Raw genomic sequence first — 16007 nt, forward strand, 5'->3', positions numbered from 1 at the left:
GTATTTGAATAATATTTGCCCCATTTCAAATTTACTTACACTTATGATAAAATTGGCTTACCTTATTTAGATTGTTATATTTCACATGGTATAACAGATTTTAAAACTAAAATATATCGTAGGCCCACTTTTAGCAACACTTATTTGGAATTTAGCAGTTGTCACCCTTTTGTGTAAAAGAAAAGTATATTGAAAGGGCAATGTGTCAGCATGGCGTCTACGTATTTAGAAGTTATTAATGAACTTAATGTAGTGGGAGGAATGTTTTTAGAAAAGGGGATACCCCCCCAAAATCTGTAAAAGAAACTATGCATTATATATTTCCCAATGGGGTATTTTATACAAACCATTATTAGGAGTTGGGCTAAATTCAGTTATGGAAAATAAAAAAAATAGTAATTTCACCAGAGCTGTGGTATTGAAGTATTCCCCTTATTCTCCAGTGATCAAAGACATTATAATTAAGAACTGGAATGTTTTGAGGGGAGATGCGGACATAATTAATCTTTTAGGGAACAGTCCGACTTCTGTATATAAAACTGGAGAAAATATAAAAATTAACTTAGAGAATACTAAGTATAGGAAGAAAACAAGAAATAAACAAGGTACAAGTAAATGTGGATCCTGCAACCAGTGTGGGTACATTTATGAAAAAAGTGAAGTACTGTTGGACAACATCAATAAGACTAGGATTACTTTTCAAACAGGGAATTGTACCACCAAAAGTGTAGTTTATTTGGCTATGTGCTCGACTTGTTCATCATATTAAGTTGGGAAAACTCATAGATCCCTAAAAAATAGAACATATGAGCACAGTTATGATATTAAGAAGCAAAATAGAACCAATGCCTTGTATAGGCATTTGGAAAAAAGTAACCCATGTCACATGTTTAGATTTGCCATATTAGAAAATGTGTATATTAATCCCAGGGGAGGCAATGTAAAGCTCCTGTTAGAAGAAAAGGAAGCAATCTGGCAGTTAAAACTGAATGCCAGCAGCTCCATGCATCTCAATGATTTTATTTCGCTTAAACCTATATTAGAAGTTAGAACATAAAGTGATATGCCTTATAAATTATATTCACAGATATCTCATGTGAACACAATTCTTCATAATGCATTAGATATTAAGAAGGATTTAAATGTTTTAATTTTATAACTGATAATAGTAATTAAACATATGAATTGCTGATGCTTACTTTTAGTTAGTTTAGGGGTTGATGAGAACTACAAGTATGTCATGCTTTTATATTTTTAAAGTTTTTTAGATAATTTATTATTATTATTTTTTAATTCATTATAGTGCTTGATTACATCATTTCCTGTGGCTATATAAAGGTGCTGGGAAGCATGATGCATTTGAATCTGATGAAGTCTTGTTAAAGAAGATGAAAGCGCTTATTCTGAGTTGTATGTGTGCATAAAGAAATTTTGGATTTTTAAGGGAGTCTTTATTGTCTAACATCCATCCAACCTGAGTGTTTTCAGTTTTGGCTGCCTTTAACTGCATTTACTGTGATTTTTAGTCATTGTGAATCTTGCCTTCTTAAAATGATAGGTTTACAGGTAAGTACTAGGCTCGTGTCCTTGTGGGACATTTTAAGCCTATCTAATTTCCCTTTCAAAGGTGAGAATCAAACCCTGTATTCTGTAACTATGAGGTAAACACCTTAACTGTTATACCAAGTCCCAGCCCCCTTTGTTTTGCTCACACCCTATTCACAGTAAAAATTCAGATCTGTTCATATTTTCTTTCAATTTTCACATTCATAACCCAGAAAACTTTCATACTTATTACCACTTCTCTTATGAAAATATGTATTTTAAGGCACATTGATTTACTTATTTGGTTTAAATAATGTTTTGGTGGATGTTTTGACATGTTGCAGAAAGCATTCATTTCTTTTGAAATATTTTATTGCTGCTGCAGCTATACACCTTAATAAAATCTGAATACAATAGTAAAATATTTACATCATTTGCCTTGCAGCTCTGTTAATATCAGCATTGGAGGGACTGCAACATATTCTGCGAAAATGGCTTTGTACCAAAATCCTGACTTCACTGGGCCATATGAAGGGGACAGAATTATACTTCCTGTAGAGACCATACTGTATGTTGGCGTTATGGTGGAAGATGCTGATGGATATCAGTTTGCTGTAGTGTTGTATAACTGCTATGCAACCCCTACAAGAAATCCCCTGGATTCTTTGAAATACTATATTATTAAAGAGAGGTAATATGATGAAATTGGATAACATTTTGTTTTCTGTTCCAGCATGCTCTCTAGCTGATTTCATGTGCTAATGATTTTTATGTGGAATGCATGACTTACAGAGGATTAAACATTTCACCACTAAATGACAAAGGGAATGCAGTCCTTTGACTGTATGGTTGATATTAGGATCAATGTGGCTTCCCTACATTTACATAAGTCTCAACTCTATGGGACTTCAGTTAGTGAGTTCATCTCATGAGTGTCAACCCGATCACGGTTTTCTATAGGAAATTACCGTTGGTGTGGTTTATACATATGCACTGGAGGTAATTCTACTGCTTTGGGTGGCTTCTCCCTTCTTCATGCTTTTGCAACATGGACTTGGTAAATATCTATCTATTTACATATGTATATATATATATATATATATATATATATATATATATATATATATATATATATGGGATCTAGTGACATTAGCTTGCTTTTGGTTGACATTAAAATAGTCAATGAAAAAAGTTCTAAAGCAAAACGTTGGACAGAAATTAAACACATCAAAAAATGTTTTTGCAGGACAACAAGCCCCCTGCACCTCCATGTTACGCATACCTCCCATACTCCCTGGTAGTTAAATATACCAACTCTGAGATTGTACTACAGTGGGGAAAGTTCATATACCCTCTCACTGATGTAATATAGATTTCATCAATATTATCTATTTTAGACTTTTTTTTTTTTTACCATTTTTATGTTGACCAAAAGCAGTTTAGACTAATGTCAGTAGACACATACTTATCTTTCTTTCCCTCTCTCTCTCTCTCTCTGTATATATATATATATATATATATATATTTATTTATTTATTTATGAATAATAAGTTTGATGGTGGAGGGGGGTACGTGCCCCCCTACAAAAACACTTGCTTTTAGTATTACTCAGTAAGTTGACTCTATACCAATTTGACTTAGTGAGTTGAGTCCTCATTAAGTTCAGTGTTGGCGATTCATGAGGAAAATTAATCCAAAGATTTTATATTTAGTCAAGAGGTTATTTGTCTGACTGCTTTAACTTCATTGTAATTATTAATTTCCTAGCCTGTGCATTTATACACAAACAATGAGTGAGCTGAATATCATTATGCTTTCTTCCTACCAATCTACTACCACAGCATTTGAAATGATACTATAATGTTGGTTGCAGGGGTTTGGTGATGCACCTCTTAAAGTAGCAGGTAGAGCAGGTACTTAATCTAATGTGTTGTGCAAGCAACAGCGACTTCAGAAGCTAACACAGCCAGTACCTTAGGAAGCCATCCCCAGACAAGAGTAAAGATAGAACAAAAAAGAAATTCTTTCATACAATGGCATTACATAAAAAAGATAAAAGAAAAACTCATGATAAACAATACCATTTGATACTAGCAATAACTTATGCCCAGGTTTTGGCAATGGAGGTTTACCCTCACCTTAATAACCTCTAAATTGTGCATGTATGTTGTATTTGCCGTGAATTTCTTTTCCAGATCTTGACTGAAAATGGTCCAAAGTATTGCTTCATTTTCTGATTTAATTGATGGTTAAATAATTCAAAGATTATTAAAATATAATATTGGGGCTATCCGTTATGTGCCTCATTAGTTTAGCAAACCATACTAAACATTGCCTGCTGCAGGCTGCTTCAGTGATTACATGTAGAGGGAATATGAGAGACATGATGTTTTAGGTTGTCAGGGTAAACTGTGATATTAAAGTGTGAACCATCTTAAAAAAACAGGTAGAAGAGAACAAGAAAATGTAATTTTAGTTTACAAGATAGAGAACTCAGGTAGATACACTGGTATACTCTCACAAAAAGGATGATGAATAATTACAAAGCTTTCCTGGGATGTGAGATTGTCCAAAAACAGTTAAGGGATTTAGGAATGGATGACAGATGTTGTGCACTTTTTATAATTGGTGAGGGAACAAGGGGGTTAATCCCAGTAGTACTTGACAGAAGTGTCGTACTTTGCAAACTGAAGTTTATATATTACAAAGTTATGGGCATCTGAACTGAGAAAACATGTGACAACACAGAACCTTAAGAATCTTTTTCATAACTTACTACAAGATAAAAATTATTCACCCAGTCAGCACATTATATCTCCAGTTACCAGTAGATTCTTTGTTATGCTTAAAACAAACAACGTAATAATGCAAAATGACAACTAATATCTTTGTGAATATTCAGTGTTTGCTTTTCTCTTTGTGGTTATGTTCTTCTGGTTGATGGTTTATTAATCAATAAATTTGGCTATTCAAGCAAGTTGTCATTTGATAAAAATAATGCAAAATACTCAACAGTTTAATAAAGAAGATGAGCACAACAGAGACAGTACCACAGTTACATTTGCATTATGCTGTGGTAATGTCATAGAAGAACTCCAGGAGACTGTAAAATGCAAGACTGGAGTTTAATAGCATTGTATTTTGTGTACTTCACTAGTTTACAGTTAAGAAATGCTTTAGTCCAATCCCCAGTAATACTGTTGGTTAGAGGAGAACAATTAGCAAGTCATGCTTCATCACTTGATGTTCAGTTAATCCAATCATGTCTCAGTGATACTGGTTACTCCATCAGAGAAGCACTTCATCTGGAATTACAGTGGCACATCCAGGAATTTGGATAAGGTGGTGGGCACAGTCTGATTAGTTGACTACCACAGTGGGAGTGGGAAAGTGGGGCACTTGGTTTGGTGGTTGTGAAAAAAATCACCTTAAGAAGCTCTGACATCATGTGTGGAAAGACAGCAATTTACATTCAGTTGCACATGATTTCGCTGTGAATATGGTAGTAGAAACAGGCAATTCCTGTGCAGCACACAGTACATGTACAGATAGTACAAGTATTTTCAATGCATGCCTGAAAAAGGTGGTTGGTTGCCCATATCAAGTCACAGTCTCCTTTCTTTTTTTAAATCAAATAATGATTTCTGTGGAAACAGTGAAGTTCAGTTAAGTAAAGGTAACATAGCATGTGAGGAAGTAGATGTCACGTAAAAAACACAAAAATCAAATACTCAGATTAGTTTTAAACTATTGCAACCATTGTAGCATTTTAGAAAGGATTGTAAGCCAAAATCTACTTTATTGTTATGCAACATAAAATAAATTAGTAAAAGCTTAATTTAATGGATGTACCGAATAACTACACATTTAAAACTTTCCTGAGTAGACCATGATGTTTTTGAATAGTTTACTGCTCTTTCAATCGTTATAAGCACAATTCATTTTCTTTTAGAAGTCTTTTAATAACAAAAGTCTTACTGTTACTTTTCTCTACTTTCAACAAGTTCTAGAGTGGGTGCCGAAAGGAGATGCAATGCTTGTCTCCACGAGTTTAAAAATGCCAATGTTAGCTGTCTCCTTTCTCAAGTCAAAGTCCTCACCAGTTGTAATTTCCTCCCTGATCAAAATATGACCACGAGTCAATCACATTCATTGTAAGACTAAGCCTGAAGCATCGTCCAATATCTTGGTATTTGTAGGTTGTGCAAATACTAATCTATTAAAACTACATTATGGCCTAGCTAATTTCAAAAGTCCTATCCATCTTGGTGATTTTGTTGCTTAAGTCCTTCAGTGCCAAATTCTATGCACATGTAATTAGCTTGCATAAACATATCTGTTCCCTTCATAAATAAATATAACACCAAATAAAAAAAAAAAAAACAGTATGGTGGAACCCAAATATAAGAAGGCTGTGTGTACAATAAAAGAAAAACTCATTGCTTGCAAAAATAAATCTACCTCTCAATGTGTCAAAAAAAAAAAAAAATATATATATATATATATATATATACATATATATATATAGAGAGAGAGAGAGAGAGAGTTTAATTATTGAAAGTTACACTTGGCAATTACATTGCATTTTTGTATGGTTATCATCACACTGTCTGAAATGGTGATATCTGACCTTGATTAGCATTAATTTTGTTTACATTGGCAGAATGGGATCTTAGACAACTCTCCAGACAGTGTATGAAATGGTTCCTTATCGACTAGTCCACTGTTTCAGTTAACAAACATATAATTAATTATTCATACAGCATACACATGCGTATGCTTACATAAGCATCTGTCTCTTTCTTTATATATAAATATATATATATATGTGTGTGTGTGTGTGTGTATACATATATATATATATATATATATATATATATATATATATAGGGTCTATATTATATATTCAAAGCTTCAAAACTTCGAGCCTCATATGTTCGACAACATATGAGCGAAATTTGAATCTTTGAATATATAACAAAAACGTAAAAAAAAAAAAAAAAACACTTACATTAATGTTCTGAGCAGGGGGGCAAGCCATCCTCCACTACCCACAGCCCCCTACTTAAATGTACCAACTCTGAGACTGCACTTCAGTGCAGAAAAGGGAAATTTTCCCATTCTGCACATATGGAGCCATTGCCTTTCACCTTCGAACATTTTAAAGTTCGATTATATGGTGTCGACCATATGACAGTCAAACTTTGAAACGTTTGATAATTTAGTAGGGACCCACATATATATATATATATATATATATATATATATATATATATATATATATATATGTGTGTGTGTGTGTGTGTGTGTGGGTGGGTGGGTGTGTGTGTGTGTACATATATGAGTCTATATTAGAAGATCAAAGTTTCAAAACTTCGAATCTGATATGGTCGACACCATATGACTGAAGTCTTGAAACTTCTAATCTTTTAACGGAGATCTCCATACAGGGTGATAAGGGAAGATTTCCCTTTTCTGCACTGTAGTGCGATCTCAGAGTTGGATTTTTATATATGAACATACATATATATTTAAAACAGACCTACTTATCTACATAACTAACCCTTTGACAGTTTGATACTTGGTTTATGATGTTTGTGTACAAATAAAATAACTATATGGCTATGGGTGACTTCACTTGCTGCACATCAAATTATGAAATGTGATCCCTCTACTCAACCACAGGTTTATGTACATTACACACATTAACAAGTATTTATGTATCTGCTACAATCTAACAGTATACAATAGTCACTGGTGATTTCTTTCTCTGAAGACCAAACCATTCCCACTGCATCCCCTCAAGTGTTAATATTTTATTACGTCTCTTCTACTTTTGTGTAACTGGTTAGGATGGAATCCATAAAACTTGGTTTTCAGAGAGAGAGAGAAATCAAAGGTGATCATTGTATGCTGTTATACTTCTTCATTTTCAGCAATTCTTTGGGTGATAGAAAGCAACATGGATAGTAGCGGTGGAAACTCAGTCAATAGAGCTACCAGAAGATGTGGGTCAACCAATCCTCACAAAGTAGTATCAGGATTTTTAGGCTTATTAGGTTGAACGAAGAACGGGCGGGTGGGACTAAGTACTTTGGAAGGCTGCAAACTGAATTAGTTAGATCTTAATGGGATTTACTCAGTTTCATAACTAAAGCTGCATACTGACATGTATGGAAGCTCACAGGCAAAAAAAGCTGTTATTGACGCACATTTTCTCAAGGCTTGAAACACATAGCAAAACATACTAACTTCTTAGTGAAATAAATCTAGACGAAGTTTAAAATAATGAGGGGATAACAGTCCAAAAAACAGGGACAAATTTTACATTTGCTAGAACAACAAGATTTGTGTAAGTGTGCATTTTCTGAAATGTATGAAGGCTGAAACTCTTCAATGCTCAGTGATTTGCCAGAAAACCACTAATTTTATGAGGACCACACCAAGAACTGGAGCAAAAATCTGGACATTCTGCGAAAATCTGGACAGTTAAGAGATATACACACACACACACACACACACACACACACACACACACACACACACACACACACACACACACACACACACACAACAATGACAATGAATCAGCTGGAATTAACCATCTCTTTCTATGGGATTTTAAGAGCAAAGAACGAGACAGAAATCCGAAAGAAGGAAATGTGTGGCCACGACTTAATGTGTAAAACAACAAAGAGAGAGAGAAGAGAGACAGGTCAGCAGCAGCTGGTGTGTTTCCCCAGGATCTTGATACACCTATTGAGTGCGGCGAATTATCATCCCTGGATTTCGAGACCCAGCAGGAAAGTACTGATAAATTTTGTTTTTAGTTTAAAAACTCCTGTTCCCTGGTATGCAAAATGCCATACCATCACAAAAATGAGATGGCCCCATTAAGGGTGGCGCATATTCACCTTGCCACTATATTCCCTAGAGCTTTTATTCAGTGGTATCAGTTCTTGTGAATATGGATATTCACATGAAAATGTATCTGTCCTGCATAGCCAACACTACAGCTGCAGAAAAGAACACCTATTGGACAACAGAGAAAGAGAGAGAGAGAGAGAGAGAGAGAGAAAGAGAGGGAGAGAGCTGCAGAAAGAGGAAATTCAGTTGTTCATTGTTTACGTCCTTAGACATGACACTAACTTATTTTGTCATTCACAACCTGACTTATCTAGTGATAATCTGAGGTAAGTAGTATTTGAAGATCTAATAAGGGATATTGACATCTGAAAAATGGAAAAGCAGGGTCACCATAAGTGGAAGAACATTAAATGGATAGACTGTGAAAGCTTGATGGAAATCTCCATGAAAATGCAATGGATATTGTTCGACATACCTCTCTATTTTTCTCTTTGTGGTCTCTTATTTATTTTTTTTTATTTTTATTTTTTTTTTTACTTAATGGTTTGCAGGACACAACATTTCAGATATAATAGAGGGAGCTGTAATAGCTGGTTGTTCAAGCTATCAATGAGGAGGTAAGAAATCATCATAATAGACTGTGGTCTATAGCCTAGAGCAGTTCTGGCTTCTTACTGATTCCTTCCTTCCTTTCATGTGCAGTAACACAGGCAACCACTTTATATGCCTGGCTGTATACCCTCTCTAAGATCAGATAAGTCTATAATAATTTAAAATTTCACTTCTGTTACTCCATACTCCTTGCAAATTCTGACTTCATTTCCTCTTAAATAGAGCAATTTAAGAGCAAAATGAACAACCATATATGTTAGCTGCACATACTCCCTAAGATCTTACCTGGGTAATTAGAGCAAACCCTGCAATGAGTACAAGTTAATTTCTCATTGTGCTTAACTTGTGAATTTCTGACATATCTACCTTTGCAATTTTACCTGACAGCTGCACACTCTCTATGATCCTGTCAGTGGAAACAAGGAAGCCCATAATAATTTTTACAAGTTAACACATCCTACTGCTATGCTCACCCAATGAACTGGATCATGTTTCATCTTGAACACAGCAACTTAAGTTACCTCCGTGCACCTTGTATTGTAAAATCTCACCTTTTATGATGGTAAACATATGTGGTGTTAATTGCTAGAGGTCATTTTGAATTTTCTTTTGTTTCTTAGAGATATTTGGCCATCAACAAAGTTATTACAGTTAAGAATATGTTAAAGGTACTATATTGCTTTAAAAATTGCTTCAGGTTTACAACATGCTGAAACAGGAATGACTTTCTGAAACTTCTGCATGAACTTTCCCTTTAGCCACAGTAAGTAAAACAAAGAAATTTGAATTAGAATAGAACAGTCCACTGCCCATCCCAAATTAAATTGCGTGACTTCATATTAATGATCCTGGATTACCTTCCACCATGTGGCCAAGAGAGAAAGTCTAGTCTCATAGATAACTTGCTTTTGTTGAGTAATAATAAACATGAGGAGAATAAAACCTAAACAACAGTAGAAAGGGCCTGTAGTATATCTACTTTTAATACTTCATACACTGCTATAAATTTCTGCCACGACAGCCTACAGATATTTTTTTATGATGAATAGCATGGCAATTGGACTTGCAAGTGACCTATCATTTAATTGCCTCATTTCTGCCCTGTGCATCATTACTTATACACATATTTATGCGTGTGTGTGCTTGTGTAGCTAACTACTGCTACATGACTTTAGCCATGACACCCATTCGACAACTCCCTTCCAATAAAAGAACCATATATTAATTTCAATCAAACCAGATATGTTATCTGAGCAACTAACACCCACACAACAATAACAATGGTTCTGACTAAAGCATTGCTACAGGTACAGTGGGAGTGTATATTATATTATCGAAGAGGCATTACAGCTAATGCCACTTCATCGACAATTACGCGAACAGCCGAATCAGCGATTTTTTTTTCCTAGGGAAAAAAATCGTTTGGCCATCAGTGTAAATTTGCCACTTTTCCTACTGTAGTGCGATCTCAGAGTTGGTATATTTAGTTGATACTTCGTTTCTGGCTGGATCAGTGATTTTTGCCCCCTAGGAAAAAATCATTGATTTGGCCGTTCGCGTAATTCGCAGTTTGCTCTTTTAGGGTCAATGAAGAGGCATTCACTGTAATACCTCTTCAATAATATAATATACACCCGGTGCAGTGTTTCTGTCCTACAGTCTCCTTCTTAGTTAAACAAAAACAATTAGCTATAGAACACAAAAATAGCCTACATCAGATTAAACCACAAAGAGACAGCTGAATGTTTCAATACATAACACTAACCATTGCCATTAGTATTTACTTCTAGTGAAAAGACACTTCCCCAACAACTTTATAATTGATCCCAAAAGTCAAACTTCTCCTGCTTTTGTAACCTGCTTCTGTGGCATAGAGAGATAATCACTAGCACACCAAATAAGGTACACTCTCAACTATCCCACTTTGGCATGCTAAAACCAGTACTTCAGAAAAAAAATATCTTAGGGTCGAATGATCCCTCACTTACATGAGAATAGCAGTTATTCAGTGCTGAAACTAATTTAGTTTAGTAAACTCTGCTCTATTTGTCTAACAAGACTAATATCTCTTTCTCACGAATCCTAAATTGAAGCTGTTACCAAATATGCCTAACTTTACAACGGAGATGCAGTTGGAGGAGCAATTGAGGATAATTATATAAATCACCTGACTGCAACCTCCAATCACATCTCTGGTGTATTTTAGGCACATTTGCTGACTACTTCAATCTTTGCTGTGAGAAAAAGAAAATACACTTTACACTGAAAGTTGAATCCAAAAAATGTAGTGTTTGACAGTATAGTTTTCTGTTTTCAGCAGAGCACAGTGCATTTTCTTTTCCACAGCTCAGTGAATAAGAACTCGTCCAGGACTCAGAAATGTGGAAATGCAAGCCAGGTAGGAAGCACAGGAGAAAAGTAGTAGAAAAAAAAAACTTAGCAGCTAAGAGGCATGCCTGCAAACAACAGTGTAGAAAATATCTTCTAACAGCATTATGTTAAGTTAGATCTGTCTGGTCTGATGGATTGCTTGACTAACTGGGGGGAGGGGTGGCTGTCAGGGCCTATTAACTTGCGGTAAGGAGCTACATGTCCATACCTGGGCTCTGTTGAGGCGCTGATGCCACAGTATTGCTTAACCTGCTTTTAAATTACCACATTAGAAATCAATGTATTCACAGCAAAATGTATGCCTGTGTGTGCAGCTTAAAGGGGGAGGCATGCGCCCCTGCACCCATGCTTAAATCCACCACCAAATTAGTTTATTTGCCTAGTACCCACTGAGTGTTGGATTACACTCAAGTTCCCCCACAACCCTGAAATGGATTTAGTAGCTAATAAGAAAATGACTATTTATCTTCTATCCTTTTTTCTCCATCTGTTGAGCGACACCTGAATGTTTGCCTCAGTTCTGTGCATTTTATCTGTTCATTACTTTTAAAAATCAATACCTAATAAACTCTAATCTACACATGAATGCTGTACACTTTTCAACATTCATTTTCTTTAGAAAACTCACTAAGCAATTTATTATGGAGGGTCTTGGTTTTAAATAAATCCAAGTGACCTGGAGCATACTGTGATTAAGTAACTGCCTAAGGCAATCAGCAAATGTCTGACTTTTTTCTGGTCTCCTTGTTTCATCCTAGTCCCAGTGTCACACATCCATCGCCAGGTCCTCCAACCTTCTCCAACACCCCCAGACTTTCTCCATATGAGCTGCAGCTTACACAGATCCTAATGACATCCTGGCCATCTCACAATCTACCAAGAGATTTTTTTTTTGTCCTACCTCATTTCCTCCTTCCTCATGTGATTTATTGTTTACATCTGGGGGCAGATGTGCAATGGGGATGTGCTGACATATTGACCTGCCACTGCAGCAGTTCAGTCATGTCCCCACCCTAACATTTTTTAGGACTCCATCCCCTTCTCTGCATGTCAATTGTCTCCACAAAAGATCTTGCAGGAACTTTCTCAAGACTGCCCTACCCTTAGGATGTTAACACCTATATCTTCCCCGATGCTCCATCGGTTATCTGGGCCACTAATCAAATGAGGGTCAGCTGGGCCATAGTCAGTGCTTTATCCCTCTGTTACACCTGTGCTGCTGGTAAATGTCTAACTTGTATGATTAGTCAGCCCGATTGCTTCTATTTCTATATACAAAATATTAAAACTCATAACTCTCTGTGTTGAAAGCATGTCTGTAATAGACACCATCTCTACCCTCAGTTCACTGACATAGCACTAAGCATACTGTGCTATGGCTGACATTTCATTCTACTGTTCCATGTAGGCTTCATTCTCTTGTAGTCCAAAATATATGTACATGTGTTCCTTGCCGCCTCCACCAGCCAAATATATCTGTGTCAGGATTGGAGTTTGAGGTATGGGAGGGTATCTATCACAGACAGAATTTATTTAGCCATGCAGTTTCTCATTGCAGGAACGCAAGAATGCAGATCGATCTTGTGCACTCACGAGTAGAACTCCTTCACATCTAATTTAACAAACAAGTGTGATTTTAAAGGACAACTAAAATCCCAATGTGGTGTTTCCTCATCTCAGAATGTACTTTCCATAGTTCCCTATCTGAAGTGTGAAACCTTTAGTTGTAAGTCCTGCAAATATGAAAAAAAAACTATGGCTGCCAAAATAAGTCAGGGACTCTTGAAACTAAATGAAAGCATTTTTGCAGAGGACAGGGGGTTCATCCCTTGCACTAGCCCCCCCCCCCCCACACACACACACACAAATGTACTACATGATCCCTGTATTGTGTAGTAAGGGAAATTCATCAAATTCAGATCTAGTATGCATTTCCAGAATTCACACTTTCAGTGTTGTTATTCCGAGGATTTCAAGTCCAGTCCTTGGAATTTCAGCAGAACCAACATTTTCCCTTCAAAGTGATCCCTGTAGGCCACACATAAATAAAGTATGGCTTTGCTTTTCCTGTCTGCATGTCATTTCCTGTGGTATTCAAAATTCTCAGTGTTTATCCTTTTGAGTTTACATTCACTCTCATAATACTTTGGATTTTTTTTTCCTTTCTGCTTATTACATTTCCCAGAATTCTGCAAACCTCCGTGCAGGAATAGCCTACTCCTGCATGGAAGGGACTACATGGAAGCAGCACGGCAGCACTCCATGCATATGCATGAAGGCGCGCTGCCATGCTGCAATATGTACACGGAAATGTGTACAAGCGCAGGGGGGTGTCTGAGAGCAATGCTCGCACAAGATACATGCCCCCTACACACCAGAATTGCCGTATGGCAATGTAAAAAGAATGAGATTGTTCTTTTCACAGAATGCAAACCCCCAACAGGAGAGATCTCCAGAGAGTGTACAGATTCCTGCCGTATAGTGTACGGAAGTGAAAAAAATAAGTGGCCCCTGACAAAGTAGTGGCATATCATTAAATAATGAATTAGAAAATAATGACAGAACTAAGTTTTAGACATCATACCCTTCAGAAAATGCATGTGAATGCAAAACCTGTTATTCTAACAACTGTCTAAGTTTGTAAGAGCAATATTTAAAAAGTGTCCGTAATGGTTTTTTTTTTTTTTTCACATCAGCAGGAAAGTGTAAGCGTAGCTGCACGGGTGTGCTCATTGCTTACCTACGCTTAGGCCAGCTTAAATGGCCCAATAAGTTAAATAGCAATAGACAGTAACCATAAACAGTAGTGCAATAGCATAGTGGTTAGAACATGCACTTTGCATGTAGGCAATCAGGGTTTTAGCCCCACTACAGCCAATTCTGTTTTGTATGTGAAATCACCACAAATGTAATACTTTAGTATATTTATGTAGTAAGTAACTTATATTTCCCAACCAGAGCAATGTATTAGGGCCAGATGTGAGGTCTCAGTGGACTGAAGTTGTGAAACTCCCACATAAACACGAGTGTCCTATACATGTCACACAAAATGTAATATGTCAAAAAAGCACATAGGGGGATGTTATGGAAGGTCAACATACATATCATAACATGCTAAATGATGACTTGAAACCCACTATCATGATAGTCCAAAAAATGAGAGGTAAACAATGCTACTTTATGCTCAGCTGAGGAACTGTAAGCATTGCTGAAACGTAAATGCTAAGCAGGAAGTACTGTAGCTAAGTAGATTTACACACTGGTAACTTGTGCACAGTACCTGCCCCTTTCAGCACTGCCAGCCTTAGCAGGTTGGCCCGTAGCTTAGCTTAGTTCAGCATATTCAAAACCATCCAATCATAGCAAAGTGTGGGAAATCGACCGTATTTAAACCCCGCAGGCGAGAAGACAGCTCATAACTGGTTGCAGCTCCCCACTGTATGCAGTATGGCAAGTGTTGGAGATGGCATGCACTTTCAGGCACAGTGTTGAGGCATACAGGAGTCCAAAGTCATGGTAGGACTCCTGGTAAAAAAAACATGATGCGAGACTGCTGCAGGACCAGTACCATGGCTCCCAATATAAAGCGGAAGCCTGGGAAATCTCGCCCGTGATCTCACCAGTGCCACTGGTATCCCTCGGACTGGTGAGCAGGTCCAGCACCACTATACCGACTTGAAATGAAGGAAGAGGGAGCTCTTGGAACAGTGGGTCCAAGAAGCAAGAGAGAGGGGAGATGTCCCACCAGTCTGTAAGTATTCATAGCAATAACAGTTTACCAAAGTACAGCGTGTGCATGTGATGGTTAAGTATGCATAAATGTTTCTCTATTTTCATTACAGCTCCAGCTGAGAGGGCTGTGAACCAGGAAGCCCATGCCACCAGGTTGCAAAGGCTGCGTCGAGGGTTGCTGGTGAGTAACAATCCTGCTTGTAGTAGTCATGCCAAATAAATATAAAGGAGTAAAATGTCACCTAGCATTATAAAAATGTGTATGGTTTGTACTGAATAAACCAGACAATATGACAGTAATAGTCCCTTATAGGTCATATTTAAATAAAACTGTAACTGCCTGACAATGAAGTTCTATATCCTGGACTGGTTGTGTTTACTCTGGTGTTGTATGGCCTGACATGTTGCATTCACCAAGATCTGATATCTGAATAGTAATGTTGTGTTAACCACTGCATCCCACACTGTGCTGCATAAAAATATGTCTAGAATGTCCGTATAAGAATGTTGTAATTACAAGGTCAGAGTGTACAAACAAAATAGACCTAGACAGAAAACACTGAAGGAAGAGACAGCAGGTTCTCAAGAGCTCACTCTGATGAAACACAAATTGTTGTATTTTTAGCAGACACAGCCATGGTTCGAATCCTGGGACTGGTAGTAAGCTGTATGCATAATTTAACTATTTAACCATACACACTCCATGTCCATAAACACCCTGGAGAATATTAGTGTCCAACCTAACACTCTCATACTGGTTGACTTCAACTACCCCACCATTATGTGGGAAAGCTACTCATGTACCGATGCACATGCCCATCATATCAACCTGGTCCTTCCTAACATGGGCGACTGTTGCT

The 16007-nt window shown here is 36.8% G+C and overlaps 1 protein-coding gene across 1 annotated transcript in view; it reads left to right on the plus strand.

Annotated features, from left to right (window-relative positions):
- LOC122816198 overlaps positions 1-16007 on the plus strand; it is a 402987-nt gene that overhangs the window by 319932 nt on the left and 67048 nt on the right. The window contains exon 14 of the mRNA XM_044088949.1: positions 1991-2236. Coding sequence (XP_043944884.1) covers positions 1991-2236 — 246 coding nt within the window. The remainder of the gene's footprint in view (positions 1-1990; positions 2237-16007) is intronic.

The sequence above is a fragment of the Protopterus annectens genome, chromosome 12.part0, assembly GCF_019279795.1.
Source record: "Protopterus annectens isolate FY-2018-M chromosome 12.part0, PAN1.0, whole genome shotgun sequence".
Taxonomy (NCBI): Eukaryota; Metazoa; Chordata; order Ceratodontiformes; family Protopteridae; genus Protopterus; species Protopterus annectens.